The following is a 21,627-nucleotide window of genomic DNA, read 5'->3' as shown; positions in this document are numbered from 1 at the left end:
GTATAAAAATAAAATAAAGTTCAAAAAAAAAAAGATTTGGGAAAGAGTAAAGTATAAGTGAAATTTACATGAAGCAGTGTTTAGATAGGCTTAGAGCAAAGCAGAGCTGTGTGTAAAGGGACTAGACTGCAAAGTGAACCAAGGTCCTCTTTCCTTAGGAACTACGAAGTTAAGATAGATGTGGATGCCGTGTCCAGAAACCCCTTATCTGAAGCTGTGTGTCTTGGTTGTAAATCAAGACTGCTACTCTATGTCAAAAACACTTAGATTCTCCAGGCAAATTCTCAGGCAAGAATGGGATGTTTCACTCTTGCTGCTATAATTATACACAAGTGAAGTTTCTGATAGTCTGATTTTCCACAGCAAAGTTTGTCAGTGAGTAGGCAAGCCATAGTCACTCAAAGACAGGGTTTGTTATGACACTTTACAGCTCTATCATTCTTGTGAGAAATACCGTTTCCTGTTAAGTTTGAGGTTTTATCTGTGTCTGCTATTCCAGCCTGATAAACGGTCAGATTCTTAATTTCTTGTTATTTGAGTTTCCTGTCTCCACTTTATGTCAGAGTGTAAAGAACAGCTTGCTAATTAAACTGATTTACATTATGCTCTTCAGAAAAGAGGTTACTTGCTGACTTATCTTTTGGTTTGTTTATTATGCAGCAATTTCTCCACAAAAGATATCCAATTTGGGTAGATACACTGGTTTTGAAGAAACATATCTTACCTCAGTGAAGTTCATGTACTCATTTAATGTTTTAGCTTATTTCAATTAGCATAATGCCCTCAAAGTCCATGCATACTGTTGCAAATGGCAGGATTTCCTTCTTTCTCTTGGCTGAATAATATTCCATTGTATATATAAATACATATCTTCTTTATCCATTGATCCACAGACACTTAGGTTGTTTATTTATCTTGGCTATTGTGAACAATGAGCATAGGAGTACAGATATCTCTTTGATATCCTTTCATATGCTTTGGATATATACCCAGAAGTGGGATTGCTGGATCACCTGGCAGCTCTGTTTTTAATTTCTAAGGAATCTTTATAGTGTTTTCCACAGTGGCTGCACCAATTTACATTCCCACCAACAGTGCACAAGGGTTTCCTGTTCTCCACATCCTCACCAACACTTATCTCTTGCCTTTTTTATGATAAAAAACTAAAAATCTTCTGTACAGCAAAGGGGACCATCAAGAAAATGAAACCCACAGAATGAGAGAAAATATCTAAAAATCATACATCTGATAAGAGGTTAATATCCAAAAAATATATAAAAAAAACTCACAGAAGTTAATGGCAAAAAACCCCAAACAATCTGATTTTAAAATGGGCAGAGGAACTAAATAGACATTTTTCTGAGGAAGACACACAAATGGCCAAAAGGTATATGAAAAGGTGCTCAACATCGTTAGTCACCAGGGTAACAGAAATCAAACCACAATGAGATTATCACCTCACACCTGTCAGAATGGCTATCATAAAAAATATGAGATAACAAGTGTAGGTTAGTATTTTATCGTTAAGATCTCTGGGACTACAATGTAATTCATAAAACATCAAGAAAACGTAAGCCTTGTTAGAAGCAATAGTCTTAAATGGAAACTGCTTGCTTCTATAGTGGTATATTATGGGAGTGCAATAAATATTAAATTTATATTAACAGCATTTTAAGTAAAATGCCAGAAGTCAATGGTTTGCATTACACATTGGGAATCAAGAAGACTTTCTGCAGGCAGATGAGATCATCAAGTGACATATCTGGGTACTGTTTTTCTCTTTTCTATCTCTCATTAAACAACTGTTTAGCATTTCTCAGGTTTGTTTTTTTACCCACTTTATGAGGAAGGCTGAAGATAAATTTATGAATATATGCTTGTTATCCTCTGAGACTTTGGGGAAAAGGTAACATGGATGGATAATTCATGTAACAGGGCAGGAAATGCACTAATGAGCAGTTTTTAAAATAGAGACACGGGTTCGAGCCCTGGGCGGGGAGGCTCCCACATGCAGTGGAGCAACTAGGCCCGTGCGCTACAACTGCTGAGCCTGAGCTCTGGAGCCCGCGAGCCACAACTGCTGAGCCCACATGCCACAACTACTGAGCCTGTGTGTGTTGAGCCCGTGCTCCACAGCAGGAGAGGCCCCCGCAATGAGAGGCCCGCGCATCGCGGCAGGGAGTGGCCCCCGCCTGCCGCAACTAGAGAAAGCCTGCATGCAGCAACGAAGACCCAATGCAGCCAAAAATAAATAAATAAATATAAATTAAAATAAAATAAAATAGAGACAAGTGTACCTACCGTGGGGTAGTACCTTGTCTAATTCTTTTAATACTAATTTCCCCATAACTCTAATTTCTAGAGAAAAGATCTTTTAATAGGTGAAAATTAATTACATATTGTTTTTAGGTGATGTTCTAGCAACAGCTTTTGAATAGTAGCATAGCTATGTCAATGGACATAATAAAAATGGTTGATTTCTAACTTCAATTAGGTATGTAACACTGCACAACAGTCCCACCACTGTTAACTAGTCAGTTTCTTCTATTTCCTACAACGGCTCTTAAAACAACAATAAAAAGTCATGTCCATTATTCCTCAGATATCATACCTACCCACCTCAACTTCACTCACAGCTACGGACCTAGCTTCCTACATCTGAGAAAATGGAGACCCTGATGTAAAGATCTTCTTTCGCTACCTTCTCCTCAATCTTAAAACTGATCTTTTTTTGTGCCCACTATTGGCCCTCTACAAAGTTGTGATCCCAAAAGAGGTACTTTCTTTCTTTTCAAAAGAGGTACCTCCTGATCCTATCTCCTTCCAAGCCCTCTCAGAACCTTGCTCCATCATTTATATTGTCTTTGATACCTTTATTCTCTCTATCACCACTCACATTTTCCTCTCAGCCTACAAACATGCTCAAACTTACCTCAAAGTGAAAAACCTGGACTTCCCTGGTAGCGCAGTGGTTAAGAATCCGCCTGCCAATGCAGGGGACACAGGTTCGAGCCCTGGTCTGGGAAGGTCCCACATACTGTGGAGCAAGTAAGCCCCCGTGCCACGACTACTTAGCCTGCACTCTAGAGCCCGCGAGCCACAACTACTGAAGGCCGCGGACTCTCGGGCCCGCGTGCCGCAACTACTGAGCCCAAGTGCTTCAACTACTGAAGTCCGCACGCCTACAGCCCCTCCTCCACAACGAGAAGCCATTGAAATGAGAAGCCTGCGCACTGCAACGAAGAGTAGCCCCCGCTCCCTGCAACTAGAGAAAGCCCACGCTTAGCAATGAAGACCCAATGCAGCCAAAAATAAAATAAATTAATTTTTTAAAGTGAAAAACCTTCCCTTAACCTTGCTCCTCCTATATTAAACCAGTCTCCACTTTCACAGTCAAATTTCTTCAAAAAACTGTCTGCGCTTTGCTTCCTTTTCATGACTTCCATTCATTCCTCAGCCCACTACAATCTATTTTTCACTCCACAACTCTGCTGAAATTACTCTTGCAAAGGTCCATGTCATTCTAAGAGCCAAATCAAAGGTCTCTTATCAATTCTCATTCTACCTGACGTACCAGCAACATTTGGTACTAGTGACCCCCTCTTTCTTTTTGAAATTCTCCAACTGCAACTACTACCAAACACCAATGATTTCCAAATCCACCCCTTCAGCCAAGACCTCTCTCCAGAGCTCCAGACCTGTAGATCAAATTAACAACTGTACACAACTACACAATCTCTAAATATCTCGTAATCAAGATGTCTCAGATGAATGGAAATATATTCTTTCTCTTCAGTCTACTTCCTAAACACATCTCAATTCTAGCCCTATTATAACTATCCTGGTTCAAATCCTCATAATAATACCCCAATTGCCTCCTGCGGTAGACTACGATTTGTGCCTCCAATGGCCATTCTTTCCTTCTTCCTGGACATGTAGCTGCCTAGCTAAAGACCACATTTCCCAGCCTCTCTTGCATTTGTGTGGCCATGGAAGTTAAGTTCTAGCACAAAAATGAGTATGTGACTGGTATGTGACTTCCAACCTCACTTCCTTAAAAGAAAAGCGACTTGCCTTAAAATACCTGTCTCTCTTCCAGCAAGCTAAAGATGGACATACCAGTGACCTAACCTCACATAAGCAGATGAATGAGTGCTCTACTGGGTGATGGCATAAAATGGAAGGAACATGTATCCCTGAATGACCTCATGGAACAGAACTGAACTACCAACTTGGACTCACCTCAGAACTGTTACGTGAGAGAGAAATAAATGTCTATCTTGTTTAGGTCACTTTATTTTTGGGTTTCTTTGTTATAGCAGTTAACCTGAACTCTAATACCCTTCTTTAAAAAAAATTTATTTTTATTGAAGTAGAGTTGATTTACAGTGCTGTGCCAATCTCTGCTGTACAGCAAAGTGACTCAGTTATACACACATACACATTCTTTTCCTAATACCCTTCTCAATATACCTCTTCACTGGTCTCCCTGTTTCCAGTACTGACACATTTCAGTACATTCGCCACATTACTGCCTGTTATCTTTTAAAACACAGACTAAGTATTAGTCTTCTCTCTAATAACCTTCAGCGACCCACAGCTCTAGACATTCTGGCATGAAATAGAAGGTATCATGGTACACAATCTGGCCCTAAGTATCTTTCTGGCTTACATCCTTTATGACCCACTGCCATCCTGGACCATGCCCCCCATTTTCCCACAAGATACTTTAGCGCCAGCATCATCAGACTTCAACTTTCTCCAGTGTAACAGAAAAACAAAACTCTGTAAAGTGAAAGACAGAGGAGGTAAATTGACTCTGATGGGGCAACCAAAAAGAGGTGTGAACAGACAGTGTATACTTTACACACACTGTCATTAAAATGATAAACTTCAGGGTCTGTTCTTTGTGGGAGGTGTTTAAAGATGCACTGACTATCCAGTGGCCTAAATGTCAACAGCACCAACATCAGCAAGAAAAACAAGAGGCTGTTTAAATTAAATTCAAAACATTTTATCACCTCCAAAGGTGACCCCATACCCACTAAGCAGTCACTTCCCATCCCCCTCTCCCCAGAGCCCCTGGCAACAACAAATCTGCTTTCTGTGTCTAGGGATTTACTTGTGCTGTATATTTCACATAAATGGAAATACACAGTATGTGACCTATTGTGTTTGGCTTCTTTCATTTAGCATAACGTTTCCGAGGTTCACCATTTTGTAGCATTTATCAATATGGATGACATAAATTTTACAAGCAGCGTTATTTGTAAATGTAATGTATTGGAACCAACCTAGAGGCTCACACATAGAACAGTGACTGATTCATATGATGGAGTATTATGTAGAATGAGAATTAATGTGGAATGATTTTCCAGACAGACTGTTAAGTGAAAAGGGCAAAATTCAAAGGGATAGCTATAGTATGCTACCTTTTGTAAAAGAAAAGAAGAGAAAATAAGAAAATATTCATGTATCTGCTCATTTGGGTAAACAAAACAAAACATGGAAAGGATAAATCTGAGACCAAAAATAGTGGTTATCCACAGCGGATGAGTGGGAATAGGATAAAAAAAGATAAAAGAATGACACTTCCCTGAATCATGTTCAAGTTGCACATACTTAAAAAAATACTCTAAAAGAAATAAAATCAAAGATGAAGGAGGCATCCCCAAAATGAATACAAACAGAAACAAATAAATTGGTCATGTATCATGGGTTGAAATGTGTCCCCCCAAAAGATATGCTGAACTGAACCTCCAGTACTTGTGAACGTGATCCTATTTGGAAACAGGGTCTTGCTGTAACCATGCTAAGATGAGGCCTTTATGGTAGTCTCTAGGACTGGCGTTCTCATATGAAGGGGAAATTTGGACACAGGGTGTTTGCTCTGTGATGACAGAGGCAGAGACCGGAACCACCTATAAGCCAAGGGATGCCAAGGGTTGCTGGCCATCACCAGAAGCTAGAGAAGCAGGGAACATATTTTTCAGGGTTCTCAGAAAGAACCAACTCTGCTGACGCCTTGATTTCCAACTTGTAGCCTCCATAACTGTTAGAGGATAAATTTCTGTTGTCTCAAGCCACCTAGTTTGTGCTACTTTGTTATGGCAGCCTGGAAACTAATACACCATACAAACTTCAACAGAATAACATAAGCAATTTTCAAAGGGAGAGACACAAGGAGAACCAGATTTTAGAACACTATACGTCCTCAGCCTAGAGATAAATATTCTAAACAAACGATGACCTCCAGTTAGTAGCTGAGTTCTCAGGGGCATAGGTTAACAATTCTGAAATTACTTTTATGTTCAAGGATTAAGCAAGTAAGTAAATATACTACCGATAATGGAAACCAGGTTTCCCTCTGTTGGAGAAGGAAGTTACACATATGGAAAGAAAAGAGAGAATGAACTTTATGGTGTTACACTGGTATTGGAGGTATAAGCATGAAGTCATAGTTTTCGATAAACACAGATGGGGGGTAGGGAAGGGAGGGGTGTGTGGGTATGTACATATTTATGTGTGCATACATACATCTATTTCCTGGCTCTATCCCTTAAGAGAACCTAGTGGAAACTATGCATCAGTAGCAATAAACAGACCTAGCATTCAAAACAAAGGCTCAGGAACTCTTTCAGATTAAAAAACAAACAAACAAAAAAACTGAAGAGACCTGGCAACTGAATGCAACACATTATCCCAGATTTTCTTTTTCCTAAAAAGGTATTATTGGGGCAACTGACAAAATCTGAATAAGGTCTGTGGATTAAATAACAGCCCTGTAGCAGCATTAATTTCCTGATTTTGATGACTGTACTGTTATGTAAGGCAATGAATGACATTTCATTGCTCTAACGAAATACACACTAAAGTATTCAGGAGAAGAGGGTATCTTTAAGTGGATAAGATAAGGAAAAGATAAAGCAAATGTAGCAAATATTAATATTGAGAAATCTTGATGAAATATTGAAATTCTTTGTACTATTCTTTCAACTTTTCCCCTAAAGTCTGAAATTATGTTAAATAAAAACTATAGGGCTTCCCTGGTGGCACAGTGGTTAAGAATCCCCCTGCCAATTCAGGGGACACGGGTTCGAGCCCTGGTCCGGGAAGATCCCACATGCCGTGGAGCAGCTAAGCCCATACGCCACAACTACTGAGCCTGCGCTCTAGAGCCCGTGAGCCACAACTACTGAAGCCCGCGCGCCACAACTACTGAAGCCCGCACGCCTAGAGCCCGTGCTCCACAACAAGAGAAGCCACTGCAATGAGAAGCCCGTGCACCACAACGAAGAGTAGCCCCCGCTCGCCACAACTAGAGAAAGCCCGCGTGCAGCAACGAAGACCCAATGCAGCCAAAAATAATAAATAAAATAAATTTTAAAAAACTATAAAAACTTAAAATTTAATTTAACATTGAAAATAAATGAATAATGAGCTCTATAGTAGACAGGCAAACTTTCAAAAAATATTGCCGGAGAACTGGGAATTATTCTAAAAATTCCAGGAAGCATCTGTAAAGCAACATACATAATAGCACAGGCTCTAGGGAGACATAAACCTGGATTTAAATTTGCTCCTCTGTCATACAGCCCTAGGCAAATTACTTAATCTTTCTGTGCCTCTATCCTGTGAGATGGGGATGATAATACCATACCTACTGCACAGCGTTTGTTACTGTGAGGATTACTGTGAAACAATGCATATGAAGAGCTTAGTACAGGGTCTGGCACACTGTCCTAAGCAAGTATCCAAAAAGTGGCTGCTGTGACTTTTATCACCATTAGTGTTGCTGTTGCAGTTGCTATGTGGATATGTGAATTTAAGAAAAATAATTCTACCATCTGGAAAAACACTAATAAGAAAGTGGATTCCTGGGACTTCCCTGCTGGTGCAGTGGTTAAGAACCTGCCTGCCAATGCAGGGGACAGGTTCGAGCCCTGGTCCGGGAAGATCCCACATGCCGCGGAGCAGCTAAGTCCATGCGCCACAACTACTGAGCCTGTGCTCTAGAGCCCGTGAGCCACAACAAGAGAAGCCACCGCAATGAGAAGCCGGCGCACCGCAACGAAGAGTAGCCCCTGCTCGCTGCAGCTAGAGAAAGCCCGTGCATAACAACGAAGACCCAACACAGCCAAAAATAAATAAATAAATATTTTAAAAAAGAAAGTGGATTCCTGTTAAGCCAAGTTCTGCACATCATCATTATTTTCTACTGATTTCTGGACCCGTTTGAATTCTGCTGCCAAATTCTCCCCTGTACCTCCTCTGACATAGAAAGCAAACTCAATATGATAGCTGTGTTTCCCCTAGTTTTTAATTTTAAAAGGACCTGTCAGTACTTCAGAGCCTATTAATGTTACTTATATACATGACACCTATAGGCTTTTAAGACTAAATATGTATATATCAAAGATCCAAACTAAACATATAAAAAGGGTTAATTTGTTTACCTGGAGATTGATTTTATTTTGTCTTACAAATAATAAATATTTTTCTCCATTTTCTCCAGCAAGTAGGATGGGTATGCTCAAAAGGTTAGAAAGTTGCTTTGTTCCACAAAGTATAAGAACTCTAGGAACAGAACTCGTAAGTTGTGGGGTTTTTTGAACATAAAAAAAGGTTTTCACATAAAAAATAATCATTCTGGATGTTTTAGTTTATCATATACAATATTCATTCAGTAAAATATTTACCAAACATTTATGTGCATAGAGCTGTACAATGTCTCAAGGTTATAATTAAGAGACAAAGCCTCCTCCATCGAGGATTTTATAGTCTACTGTAGACATAATATTTAAGTTCAAAAAAGGCAATTTCCTGAACTTTATTTCACTGTACATGAGTAGTAACTGAAAGAAGGTAAGTTTAAGGAAATAATTTTATAAGCTTGCCTCATTCCACAGCCCCCAGAGTATCACAAAGAAAAGTCTAACACCCAAAGCACGTTCAGTATGTCTAGCAGCTCTATGGCATGTGTAAGAGTGTATCGTGTGTACTGGGGGGAGAGGTGGGGGAGTGGATAGTAAGAGAGAGGATTAAGTCAGTAGACAGTATAAGAAATCAGTTGTTGCATTTGTTTTCTAAAACAAGAAAACATAATAGCTTATTTTATTCATTTTAATTGCACATCAATGTATTTATAACAATTTTAAGTCCCTATTAATAAAAATTACAGCTATTTTAAGTACTTCAAATACATTAAACTACTTAATTTTTACAACAACCCTACGAGGTAGGAACTATTACTGCCCCTACTTTGCAGAAAGGAAAAATAGGTAGAGAGGTTAATAATCTTCCAAGGTCACACAGTTTACTATGATGGAGGCTCAATTTTAATCAAAGCACTCTGGGTCCAAAGTCCACATTCTTAACCACTACGCTATATGCTCTCTCTTTGACTTCCACTACCCATCGTAGAAACGATTAAGTTTCAAACTAAGCACTTATTTAGTAACTTTAACTTTTCAGGACATAAATGAGAACCAGGCATGGATAAAAAGTACGTTGAGAAGGTAAAAGAGATGACTCAAAGTTCAAAGGCAAGTTCTTCTGATAAGCTCACAGCATATTCACTTTTTCATTAGATGCAATTCTAACAAATCTGATTGTCCAATCTCCTGGCCAACAACACAACAGAAACAGGAGACAGAGGAGGCAGAGATTTCAAAATCAAGAAATGTGCCTTACCATTTATCTTAATGTATGTCAGTAAATGTTTACCGACCTAAAGAGAAGCAACTAGGGAATTCCCTGGCAGTCCAGTGGTTAGGACTCCACAAGCTGCTCAGCGTGGCCAAAAAAAAGCAACTAGTGACACGGAGAGAGGGGGAAATGTTATTGTCGTTCAGTCACTGTCATTTAGAGCCTTTTTCTGAGAGGCACCACAATATTTCTCTTTGTCATGAGCTGCTGAGGACAACTTGTAACTATTGGTTACATTACGATAACTACACTACTCTCAGTATGTTATTTGAGGTGAAATGCATTTGAGAAATATTCACAAACACAATGGTTAAAACAATTTTTGCAATTTAAAGAGGATTTTAGAAAACTCATCTTTATGGAATCCTTTATTTTCCGATGTCATTGAGTATCTTACATTATTGTATCTATCTCTGATATCCAAACAATATGTCATTATCAATCATTATGTTAATCTTCATCAGGTTCTATAAAAAATATTCTTTGCAACAACCTACCTCAGGAACAAGTATTATTTTAAAGGCTAGCTTCAGTGTGGTATTGGCAACAAAATAAATAGGCAAGTCCTTAAATTAAAACAGAAAGCCCAGAACAGAACCAATTATACCAAAGAGCTAGATTTAACTATTTGAGAAAAAAAAATTAAGTTCGATTTATACTTCACATCATACATCAAACTAATTCTACATGGATCTAAGGTCTAAATGTTAAAAAAAAAAAAGTACAACGAAAGTCAAAAGTTTATATGTGTATATAAAATATACACATACGTATAAATAAATAGTGGGATTGGCAAGCCTTTCAAAGCATAAAGCTTTGATAACCGTGTCCTATAGTTCAAAAGGAAAATGGGCACAATCAGGTAATAACCAATCTTTCCACTATCAATTCCATCCTCCTACCTGCTTATATACTCATCCTCTGCCTTAGCTCCTGTTAAAATGAATCAAGTCTCCTTGCTCTTAGACTTACGCCTTGGATCCTGTCTCTTTTCATTTTCTCGGACTTTATTCCTGGAGTTATCTGCATTAGCTTCTGCAACATCTATTTCTTCTTCTCTACTGGTTTATTCTCACTGTACTGGCACAAAACATAACTGAGTATCATGTATTCTAGAAAAACCTTCCATAAACTCCAGGTCCCACTCCAGCTAATGCCCCATTTCTCTGCTAATCTTTTCAGCAAAAGGCCTTGAGAGGAGAATCTTTCTTGCTATCTTCACTTCCTTTCCTCTCATTCTCTCCTTAACCACTAATCTGATTTATCAAAGTCATCAAAACCAATGCCCAATTCTCAATCCTCATCTTACTCCACATCTCTCAGCATCATCTGACAGTTTAATCTCCCTCCTGCCTGGAAGACTTTCTTCTAAGGCTTCACTGACAAAACCCTCAGCAGATATTTCTCCTACCTAATTTGTTACCTGTTTTCAAGTTTTCTTTGCTGGGACCTCCTCCTCTAGCAGACCTCTAGTATGGAAATCACCCAGGGTTACAACCTGGGCCATCCTTCTCTATCTCTCCTTTCTTTTCAGGTAACCTCATCTACTTCCACGGCTTCATGGACGACCTACATGCTGATGACCCTCAAATCTGTATGTGTAACCTAACTTCTCCTAAAGCTCCAGATGCATGTGTCAAACTGCCTATTCAACATCTCCAACTAGATATCTAGCAGATGCCTAAAACATACATAATAAATAGAGGATTACTGATTCCATCCACACTTCAAGTCTTCCCCATGTCAGTAAACAGTACCTAAAGTATCACCCAGTTGCTCAGGCCAAAAATCCTCCAAAAGCTTTCCACTGAGCTTCAAGTAAAATCTAACCTCCTTACCACAGTGCCCAGGGCCATCTATAACCTAGTCCCTGACTAGCTTTCCAGCCCCCTTGCACACCCTGCTCCCACTGGCTCACAATGATCCAGCCATACAGGCCTTCTCTCTGTCCTCAGCCTTGCAGCACTCATTCTTGTCTCAGAGTCACTGCACTTGCCCTTGACCACCCAGAATGCTCTCCCCCCAACACTGTCCCATGACTATTGTCTTCTCATCGTTCAAGTCTCAACCCAAATGCCACCTGCTCTGAAGGTCTCCCTTAACCACACTGGCTAAAGTAGCCTCTGGCCACTTTCAACAATACCTTATTTTAGTTCATGAATTATCTTATCTGTTTACGTGTTTCCTGTCACTTTGAAATAAAATATAAGCTTCTCAAGGGTAAGAGTCTGCCTTATTTACCACTATGTGCCCAGCACCTAGACCAATGCCTGGCACGTAGCAGACAATGAAAAAATATTTGTTAAATGACTGACACAAACAAGCTCTTCATAAAATAAAAATAAAAGGCCAAGAAGTATATGGGGAAAAAAGATACCTAATCACTGGAAGACAGAGAAATGTTAATTAACAGTAAGACATCAGTTTTTGATCAATAGTAAAGATTTTATTATAATGATATCCTTTTGTGGGCAAAGGTATAGGAAAAAAACCAAAAAACAAAAAATCAAACCCTGGAAATGTCAGGCATAATCCCTAGTATATGTCAAAACTCCTAAAAATGTACATATCCTCTGACCAGCTAATTAATTTATCATGACAAAATAATCATATGTACAAGGACAAAAGATGTCCTCATAGGTACATGATACATAATAAATAGAGGTACATGGTTTATAATTGTAAAAACTTAAGTGTTATAATCATTAGGGACTGGTTAAACAGCTATAATTTATACTGCTGAATACTATGCAGCCAACTAAAGAATGGTGGTGTAGAAATACTAACAGAAAAAATTCATGAAATGCTTTTCAAATGAAAAGAAAATGTAAAAAATCAACCCATTTATGGATAAAACACACTCATGTACATATACATGTGTTTGCATCTTTGGTAGGCAATGGCCAGGCCAGCTACAGATCTGAGGACATAGTAAGAAATGGAACACAAAACTACTGAACAGTGTCACAACAAATAATTGCCTTTTCTAAGAAGAGTTACACCACTCGCTGAGTATTGATGCTGTCCCTCCGCAAGCCTGATAGCATAAATGGCAGCAAGCCAGGTGTTTTGTGGTTGACAAATCACTCACTGCACGGACTACCAGTCTGGGTCACCTCTGAGGACCTGGGGAAGCACTGGGGAGCTGTGCCCACTCATGGTATTCTTCTCTTACTTATCCTTTGCAATGCCTGTTTACCGGTTCAGCAGTAAGCATGCAAATCAAGCTGATCTCAGTACATTCTTATCCATCTCTGAACTCTGCCCGGCCCTTTGTGGTCTGCGTAGCTAAGTGTGTGTGTCTCTGTGTGTGCAGTATACATGTTAGGTGTTTGTACAGGCATACCTCAGAGATGTTGTGGGTTTAGTTCCAGAAGACTGCAATAAAGCAAGTCACACTAATTTCTTGGTTTCCCAGTACATATGAAAGTTACGTTTACACTAACTGTAGTCTATTAAGCAATAGCATTAGATCTAAAAAAAAAGTACATACCTTAATTTAAAAATACTTTATTGCTAAAAAATGCTAACCATCATCTGAGCCTTCGGCAAGTTGTAATCTTTTTGCCATTAACATCACTGATCACAGATGACCATAACAAGTTATACTAATAATGAAAATGTTTGAATTATGGGAATTGCCAAAATGTGACACAGTGACACCAAGTGAGCAAAAGCTACTGGAAAAATGGTGCCAACAGACTTGCTCAATGCAGGATCACCACAAACCTTCAATTTGTAAAAAACACAGTATTTGTGAAGCACAGTAAAGTGAAGCCCAATAAAACTAGGTATGCCTGTACATAAATACACAAAAAAATCTGGAGAAAATCACTAAAAGTCAAGTGTTTATAGAGGTGGCAGAATGATGAATGATGTTTAGCTTCTCCTTCTTGTTTAATTGTATTTTTTTAACTTTTATTACAATGATCAAACATTGTCTTTGCAGCTTAAGTTAAAAAATGTTATAGACTGATGCTTAATCAAAGAACAATTGAGAAAATCAAATCTAAATTAAAGCCACAGGAATAAGATTAGAAGCCCCAGCGAGATACTTAGACCAAATTCACACTTAAGTAAACAATTTTGTCCAAATGTCCAAAGAAGTTTTCATCTAGCTTCACGTTCAAACTGGATATCAGTTATAAAGAAAAGGAGGGAAAAAGAAAAAAACAACTTTGGACGCAAATTCTTAAAATCATTCCCACTACACTTGACTATTTCAGATTTAGTTTGTTTTTCAAAATGCCAAAGACTGGATATCAGAATTGTAATTTAGAAAAATGAGAACATAATACCACCAACAAAGCTGTCCTCTTCCACCACATGCCAAATCAAACCTGAATCTTACCAGTCTTCTAGAACTAACCACTAACTCACAGAAGAACACACTAAATGATCCTACAGGGGGGCAGCTGGCAAAACCCCGACTGAGGGAAAATCCTACAGGACAAATAACCAAGTTTCTTCAAACAAACAAAAGGCAAAGAAAAAGACAAACAGAGATGAAGGCATAACCTATGGATATAAAAGAAATTTGAGACACATCAACTAATTACAATGTGTGAAACTTATTTGTTATTAAGAAGCTATTATTAATATTGTAAGAGACTACAATGGTATTGTGGTTATTTTTTATAACTGTATTAAGGCATATTTTAAAATCATGTAATTCATCCATATCAAGTGCATAATTCAATGGTTTTTTTTAGTAAATTCACCAAGTTCACTATAAATCAGTTTTACAATATTTTCATTATCCAGTAAGATCCCTCATGCCCATTAATTATTAATCCTCCTGCCACATACACCAGCCCACGAATCCACTTTCTGACTCTGTAGATTTGCCTTTTCTAAACATTTCACATAAATGGAATCATATAATATGTAGTCTCTTTTATCTGGCTTCTTTCACTTTACATGTTTTTAAGGTTCATTTATGTCACAGCATGTATCAACAGTTTGTTTCTTTTTATTGCTGAATAGTATTCCACTGTATGGACACATTTTGTCTATTCATTTACCAGTTTATGGGCAGTTAGGTTGTTTCCAGCTTCTGTCTATTATGAATAACACTGTTGTGAACATTTGTGTGTGAAAGTTGTGTGGGTAGATACACAAGAGTGGAACTGCTATGTCATTATGGCAAATTAAGAAACTTTTAAAGAAACTCTTAAAGTGCTTTAGATATATTAGCTTACTTAATCCTTACAACAACCTTAAGAGGAAGTTACTATTATTATCCCCATTTTAGGGATGAGGAAACAGAGGTCCATCCAAAAAGCTTAAGCAATGTGGTCAAGCCAGACTAGAATCAAAGTAGTCTGGCTTTGGAGTCTGTGCACTTAACCACTGTGCCATATACTTCAAGCTCACCAACAAGTTAAACATTTCTCACAGGATATAAACAAATTAAAATAAAGAAATTAAACGGAAAAATTCAGGGGGAATTCCTTGGCGGTCCAATGGTTACGACTCCGGGTTCCACTGCAGGGGGCCGGGGTTCAATCCCTGGTCGGGGAACTAAGATCCTGCAAGCCACACACGCAGCCAAAAAAAAAATTCAGGTGACTTCTATGAACACACAAGTAGGGAATCCAATATAAACTAAATTTAAGTGTATAACTAATAACATATATGGTAGTAACTCTTGTTATCTCTGAGTGGCAGAATAGGAATAAGCTTTTTTTATTTAATTGTGTTTTATTTTATTACAATGATCTATATATACAAGGCAGTGTTCAAGATGAACATAACACAAAAAATTCACTAATCAGTAAACAAATGACTTGATGAACAATAAGATTTTAAGTTCCTAATTTTTTAAAGGAAATTTTAAGATGTCCTGAATGTGTACTATGCACCGACGCTAAGCTGAGTGCTGTGGACATAAATTTGATTAAAACTTAGGAACAAAGAAAGACGACTCTGGAAGCACAGCTGTGGTAAGTGGTATTCCAGAGCTATTCCTGCAGGAGTCATCTTAGTCAGGGCAGGGGTCAGGGGAGGAAGGCTTCCTGAAAGAGGAGGCACTAAACTGATTTGAAGGAATGATGTATGTACATACTGCTACCAGTTAGAGACTACTTCATCAATAACATAGCCACTTCTTAAATGATTAAAAATGGAGGCCCTGCTTCAAATGTCAAACCTTTAATTTCTTTCTTAACCTCAGATTTTGTCAATTTCAAATTTCCGCTAAACAACAGGAGATTCAGAGAACAGAAAAAGCTTTGTCATGTGATGCTAGAATATAATTAGAATATAAAAAATCTGTAAATACCTGTAACTTAAAAAGTATTTTTTTAATTCATTATATTTGAGTGTGGTTTGATCACAGTCAGTCAACCCATCCTTCAAACTTCATCTTAATAGCACTTCTAAAAAGTCTACTGATGATCTAAATCAGGGGTGGGCAAACTACAAGCGCAGGTGGCCTGGTTTGCTAAGAATGGTTTTTCAGCAAAGAATGGTTTTTATATTTTAGGAGGATGAAAAGAGAGAAGGAGGAAGAGAGAGAACTGTATACAGAGACTACCTGTGGTCCAAAAAGCCTAAAATATTTTACTATCTCGACTTTCATAGAAAAAGTTGCCTACACTTAAAAAAAAAAAAAAATTACTGGATGTATTTGTGCCCATACTGAAAGGCACCCTCAGAAAGGCACTATCATCGTCGTGGAACTCAGTCTAGACACTAGTACACTTACTTACTTATGGTGGGAGGGAGAAAAAGAGGGAAGGGTATGTTTGCAGGGAGTGGGGGGAATTCAGGGATAGAATACAGTTGAAGCAGACGAAAAATATGGAGCAGTCCTAGGGGCTTGACAAGCTACTAAAGGTGGAAGGTAGCTATTACAATCTTAACGACCTGTGAAATGTGAGAGCTAGGTTTATTGAGGAAACCGAGACTCCGAGCTTAAGTTACCTGCCCAAGTTCACAGAGCAAGACAGTGGGACACGAAGAGCTGGACTACAACCAGCAAATTTCAGTCCCATTCTTTCTACTGCGTCACACTGCCCCTCATCACTGGACAGTGTTAACCTGGAAATACACCACTAACGACGTGTGACAAGGGAGCTCAACTGCATCCAGAAGGAACAAAGTCTCCTCAGGAGCTCCCCTCCCTCCCGCGATTATTAGCTATTTTTCAGGGAAGAACTGGGCAACATGTCTACAGGTCTCAAAGAGGTGAAGGAAAGAGTAGACACTAATCCTATTTGCCAGATGTTGGGAACAAGAGAAGGTTGACCAAACATCATTAAAACAAGCCTGAAAGCTATCCAGTGGCTGAGAGCAATAAGAAACACCAAATTTCAATGAATTTACCTGGTTCCAATTTTATTACTTTAATTGCTGCCAATTCACCGGTGTTAACATTCCGTGCCTAAAAGAGAAGAAAAGATAATTGTTAAAAAAGCTTTCATAAAAACTTCATAAAATGTAATTTTAGCTTTTATTTATTTTCAATTATTCAGAAAAGTCTTTTAAAGCAAGAATTGCGAAAGTGATTTATATTTACAAAACAAACAGTATATTCTTCAAAATGAATTTCAACATTAATCTACGTATAAATTTAATAATGGTGATAATAATATTGTTAACAGAAGCACAGACCTTAGTATACATACATCAGGCACTATTCTAAGTGTTTTGGGGTTTTTTTTGCGGTATGCGGGCCTCTCACTGTTGTGGCCTCTCCCATTGCGGAGCACAGGCTCCGGACGCGCAGGCTCAGGGCCCATGGCGCGCAGGCCCAGCCGCTCCACGGCATGTGGGATCTTCCCGGACCGGGGCACGAACCCGTGTCCCCTGCATCGGCAGGCGGACTCTCAACCACTGCGCCACCAGGGAAGCCCTCTAAGTGTTTTTATATTAATTCGTTTAATCCTTACAACAATCTTATGAGGTAGGTACTAATACTATTCCCATGTTGCAGATGAGGAATCTGAAGCACCAAGAAGTTAAAGAACTTGCCAAGGCCATCTACCTAGTAAGTGACGGTGCTGGGATTCTAACCCAGGCAGTCTAACGCTAGTCTGAGCTTTTTTAAGCATTACATTCTACTGCCATTCATTCAAAGGTTCGTTAAAATCTTGAATTAACTAGCTTTAAACTTGTAAATTTAAAAACTTCATAATATGAAAAGCAAGCACCATTTTTAAACTGTAAAAACAACCTCCCTGCATCTGTTTAAACACACCTGATAGTACAATGAAATAAGTGCAGTTAATACAAACCAAATATATCTTTACAAGCCACATATTAAAAATAAAAATATTTAAAAAAATCAATCCATAATATTAGATTGCTGATGTTTACAGCTGTAATTATGTATAAATAAGCAGAAATTGTCTTTTGAATTTGTATAAAAATGGCAGTTATTTTTGTCAATTTAAAATGTTTTATAACTGAATCAGAATTTTCAAAATAATATTTTAAACTATGAACTGAAACTTAATAAACTGATTTTCATATCAACCAATGAAGACCAATATATGCAATTCCCTGATCACAGAAAAATTCATTCATGTGATGAGAATAATACTTAGTTGTAACACTTCTTATTAATGGATTGGTAAAGATCAGTGAATCACCCACAAGGGATGATAACAGCATTAACATCAGAATCCTTCTAAGAATACTGGGACATTAAAAAACAAAAAAAATCAGTTTCTAAGAAGATATATATGGGACACAGTCACTGCTGAAATATAAAATTTAACCTTTAAACTCAAAGAAGAACAAAGGTATTAAAAATACAAATTAAGAAAACATTAAAATTTTCAGGGAAAATTCATTCCTTTTGAAAAAAAATCCCCATGACTAATAAACACTTAGGATGCCAACTTATTACAGGCAGTTCAAAACAGATTTCAACATTTATTTCAAACTAAACTTAATTTCCATTATATGAGACAGACAATTCAAATAGTGCCACATATTTATTCCCTTCCCTATGATGAGAAGGTATACACATACACAAACACACACACACACACACACACACACACACACAGAATAGACATTCTGGGAGCATTTTCTAAGGAGGATGGGGCAGAGTGTACCTGTAAAATATTCAGGATATCACATCAACGTTAGTCATAAACCTTCTCAAACACTCTCAGAATGCGTTGCCTTTCCACACTGAGAAATCTTTTCCCTGTTAGGCTCCTCCTTGATACTCTGTCCGTTAACCCACATCTTTTTTTAGCACTTCTCCAAATAAAATAAGACAAAACATACTACTCTCTCCAATTCTCAATTCTCCATTTAAAAATCTTGCTATAGTTTTGTTTTCTGTTTATTGAAAATAAACTCAGAGTATTCACTAGCAAAAAATATGAACTCAAAAGGGTGATTACTTTTACAGCTGAAATTCTGTTCCCAGCTTACCACAAGAGGGCACGATCTCTACTGACAACACAAGTTACACAAAGTGTCCAAAATGGCTGCAGTACACAATGTACTCTTCTAAAAATAGATTTATTAATGGTTACACCAGGACATATTTAACAGAAAAACTATGACAGTAAACTAGTGATAACTAGTTTACTAAAGTCAATTATTTACTATAGGCTTGACTTATGAATACAATTTTTCAAAATTTAAATCAGTCTAGAATTTTCTAAAGGATAAAAAGTTTTAAAATATTGGAATTCTCCAATATGTAACTTATTTGACAGACAAGATAAATCACAAAAAGGGAAGAAGAATAACAAAAAACCCTCAGTAAACCTGAATTTCTGAGCTTTTTCCCCATCAAAATCCTTACGTTTATTAATGAAGATGTCTAAAGCATTATGGTTCATCAAGAATCTTGGTCCTCTGGCTAAAATAAGTCATATTTTGCTGTCTCTAAACTCACAGCAGCCAAAGTTACACACAGGAAAATTTAAAAATTAATATTAACTCTAATACTCTGTACCTGCTATTCTTTTTCCAATCACCTAGAGAAACTGATTAGGAAAAAAAATGAGAGCAAGGTAAATATTATAACATATTACCACGTATAAAGTTAAAAATTTCTAAATCAGTATCAGTAACATAAAATTTACAGATCTGTCCAGGGCAGAAAACTGAGGATACGTATTTCTCAGCTTCTAGACCCAGCCTTCTGCCACATCATTGATTTGGCCACCATTCTCACATGCTCTGAAAGTGATGTTCAGATCACGTTGTTCTTGAGTTTAAAACTCTTCAGGAGTACACACCATTGCTTTAAAGACACAAATTCAAATTCCCTATCAGAGAATTTAAATTACTTACTAAATACAGCACTTTTTATAACAGCTTTATTGGGATATAATTCACATACCATAAAGTTCACCCTTTTAATGTGTACAATGCAGCGGTTTCTAGTATATTCACCTAATTATGTAACCATTATTCCTCTCTAAATTTGAAACATTTTCATCGCTCCAGAAGGAAACCCCCAGACCCATGAGCAGTCGCTCCCCTACTCCTCCCCCTCCCAGACCCTGACAACTAGTACTGGTCTACTTCCTGTCTCTATTGATTTGACTGTTCTGCATATTTCACATAAATAGGATCATACAAAATGTGGTCCCTTGTGACTAGCTTCTTTCACTGAGCATAAGGTTTTCATGTTCATCCATGTTGCGGCACATATCAGTACTTTATTCCTTTTGTTGCTGAACAATATTTCATTGCATGGCAATTCCACATTTGTTTATCCTTTTGTCAGTTGAAGGATATTTGGGTTATTTCCATTTGGGGCTATTATGAACAACGCTTTTATGAACACTGTGTGGACCTATGTTTTCAATTCTGTTGGATACAGACCTAATAGTGGAATTGCTGAATCACACGGTAACTGTATGATTAGCTTTTTGAAGAACTCTCAAACTTTCTTCCAAAGTGGCTGCACCATTTTATATTATCGCCAGCAATGTATGAGGATTCCAATTTCTCTACATCCATGCCAATATTTATTATTACCTGGCTTTTTAACTTTTGTTTTCTTAGGGTATGTGAAGTACTATCTCTCTGTGGTTTGACTTAAAACTCACTAACGGCTAACAATCTTGAGCATCTTTTCATATGCTGGTTAGTCATTTGAATTTCTTTGGAAAAATGTGTATCCAATTCTTTGCTCATTTTTAACTGTCAATTTTATTGTTGACTTGTAAGAGTTCTTTATAAATCTTGATATGCCTCTTATTGATTACATGACTTGTAAATATTTAATCCCACTCTGAGTTGTCTTTGTTTTCTTGATGGTGTTCTTTGAAGCACAAAACTTTAAAATTTTGATGAAGCCCGACTTACCTATTTTTAGTTACTTGTGCTTTGAGTATTATAGCTGAAAAACCACTGCCTGGAACCCAAGGTCACAAAGATATTTTTTCCTATGTTTTTTTCTAAGAGTTTTATAGTTTAGGTCTTCCATTTAGGTCTCTGATCCATTTTGAGTGACTTTTTATATGGTGTCAGGCAGGGCTCAAATTTCACTCCTTTGCATGTGGATAGCCAATTGTGAAATACAACATTTTAACTGTAAAACCATTCACTACCTGGCTCCTGTCTATATTTCCAGTCATTCCTTAATTTGCACTTTATGCTCTAACCAAACTAAACAACTGGCCATCTCCAATGCTATCCACACTTTTTGCCCTTTGGCACTTAATGCCTAGACAAACGCTCTCCCTAACTCCCTCCCCTGGCCTAACTTCTAGACGTCTTTTAAAGCTCAACTTTGGTTATTATCACTTCCCACAAGAATTTTCCTGATCCCCATTCAAGTTTAGGCACCCCCCCACACACACACACACACTCCCACAGATCCTCAGTAACCTTTCTCAAATGGGAAAGGTTAGACCTGGTGAGAAAAATCCTGCAGATCTAGAGCTGATCTCAGTTTTAGAGGAGCTCTTGGAAACTATTACATTTCAAAGC

The 21,627-nt window shown here is 37.8% G+C and overlaps 1 protein-coding gene across 2 annotated transcripts in view; it reads right to left on the bottom strand.

Annotated features, from left to right (window-relative positions):
• Positions 1-21,627, bottom strand: part of MAP4K3 (mitogen-activated protein kinase kinase kinase kinase 3) — a 190,618-nt gene that overhangs the window by 111,586 nt on the left and 57,405 nt on the right. For both annotated transcript variants that reach the window (XM_022574007.3, XM_022574008.3), the window contains exon 2: positions 17,038-17,095. In XM_022574007.3, the coding sequence (XP_022429715.1) occupies positions 17,038-17,095 (58 nt within the window). The remainder of the gene's footprint in view (positions 1-17,037; positions 17,096-21,627) is intronic.

This window comes from Delphinapterus leucas, chromosome 13 (genome assembly GCF_059928025.1).
Source record: "Delphinapterus leucas isolate spDelLeu-1000000601 "Yukka" chromosome 13, BTC_Dleu_Yukka2, whole genome shotgun sequence".
Lineage (NCBI taxonomy): Eukaryota > Metazoa > Chordata > Mammalia > Artiodactyla > Monodontidae > Delphinapterus > Delphinapterus leucas.
The sequence above is the reverse complement of the archived record's forward strand: the minus strand, read 5'-3'. Positions and strand labels throughout refer to the sequence as shown.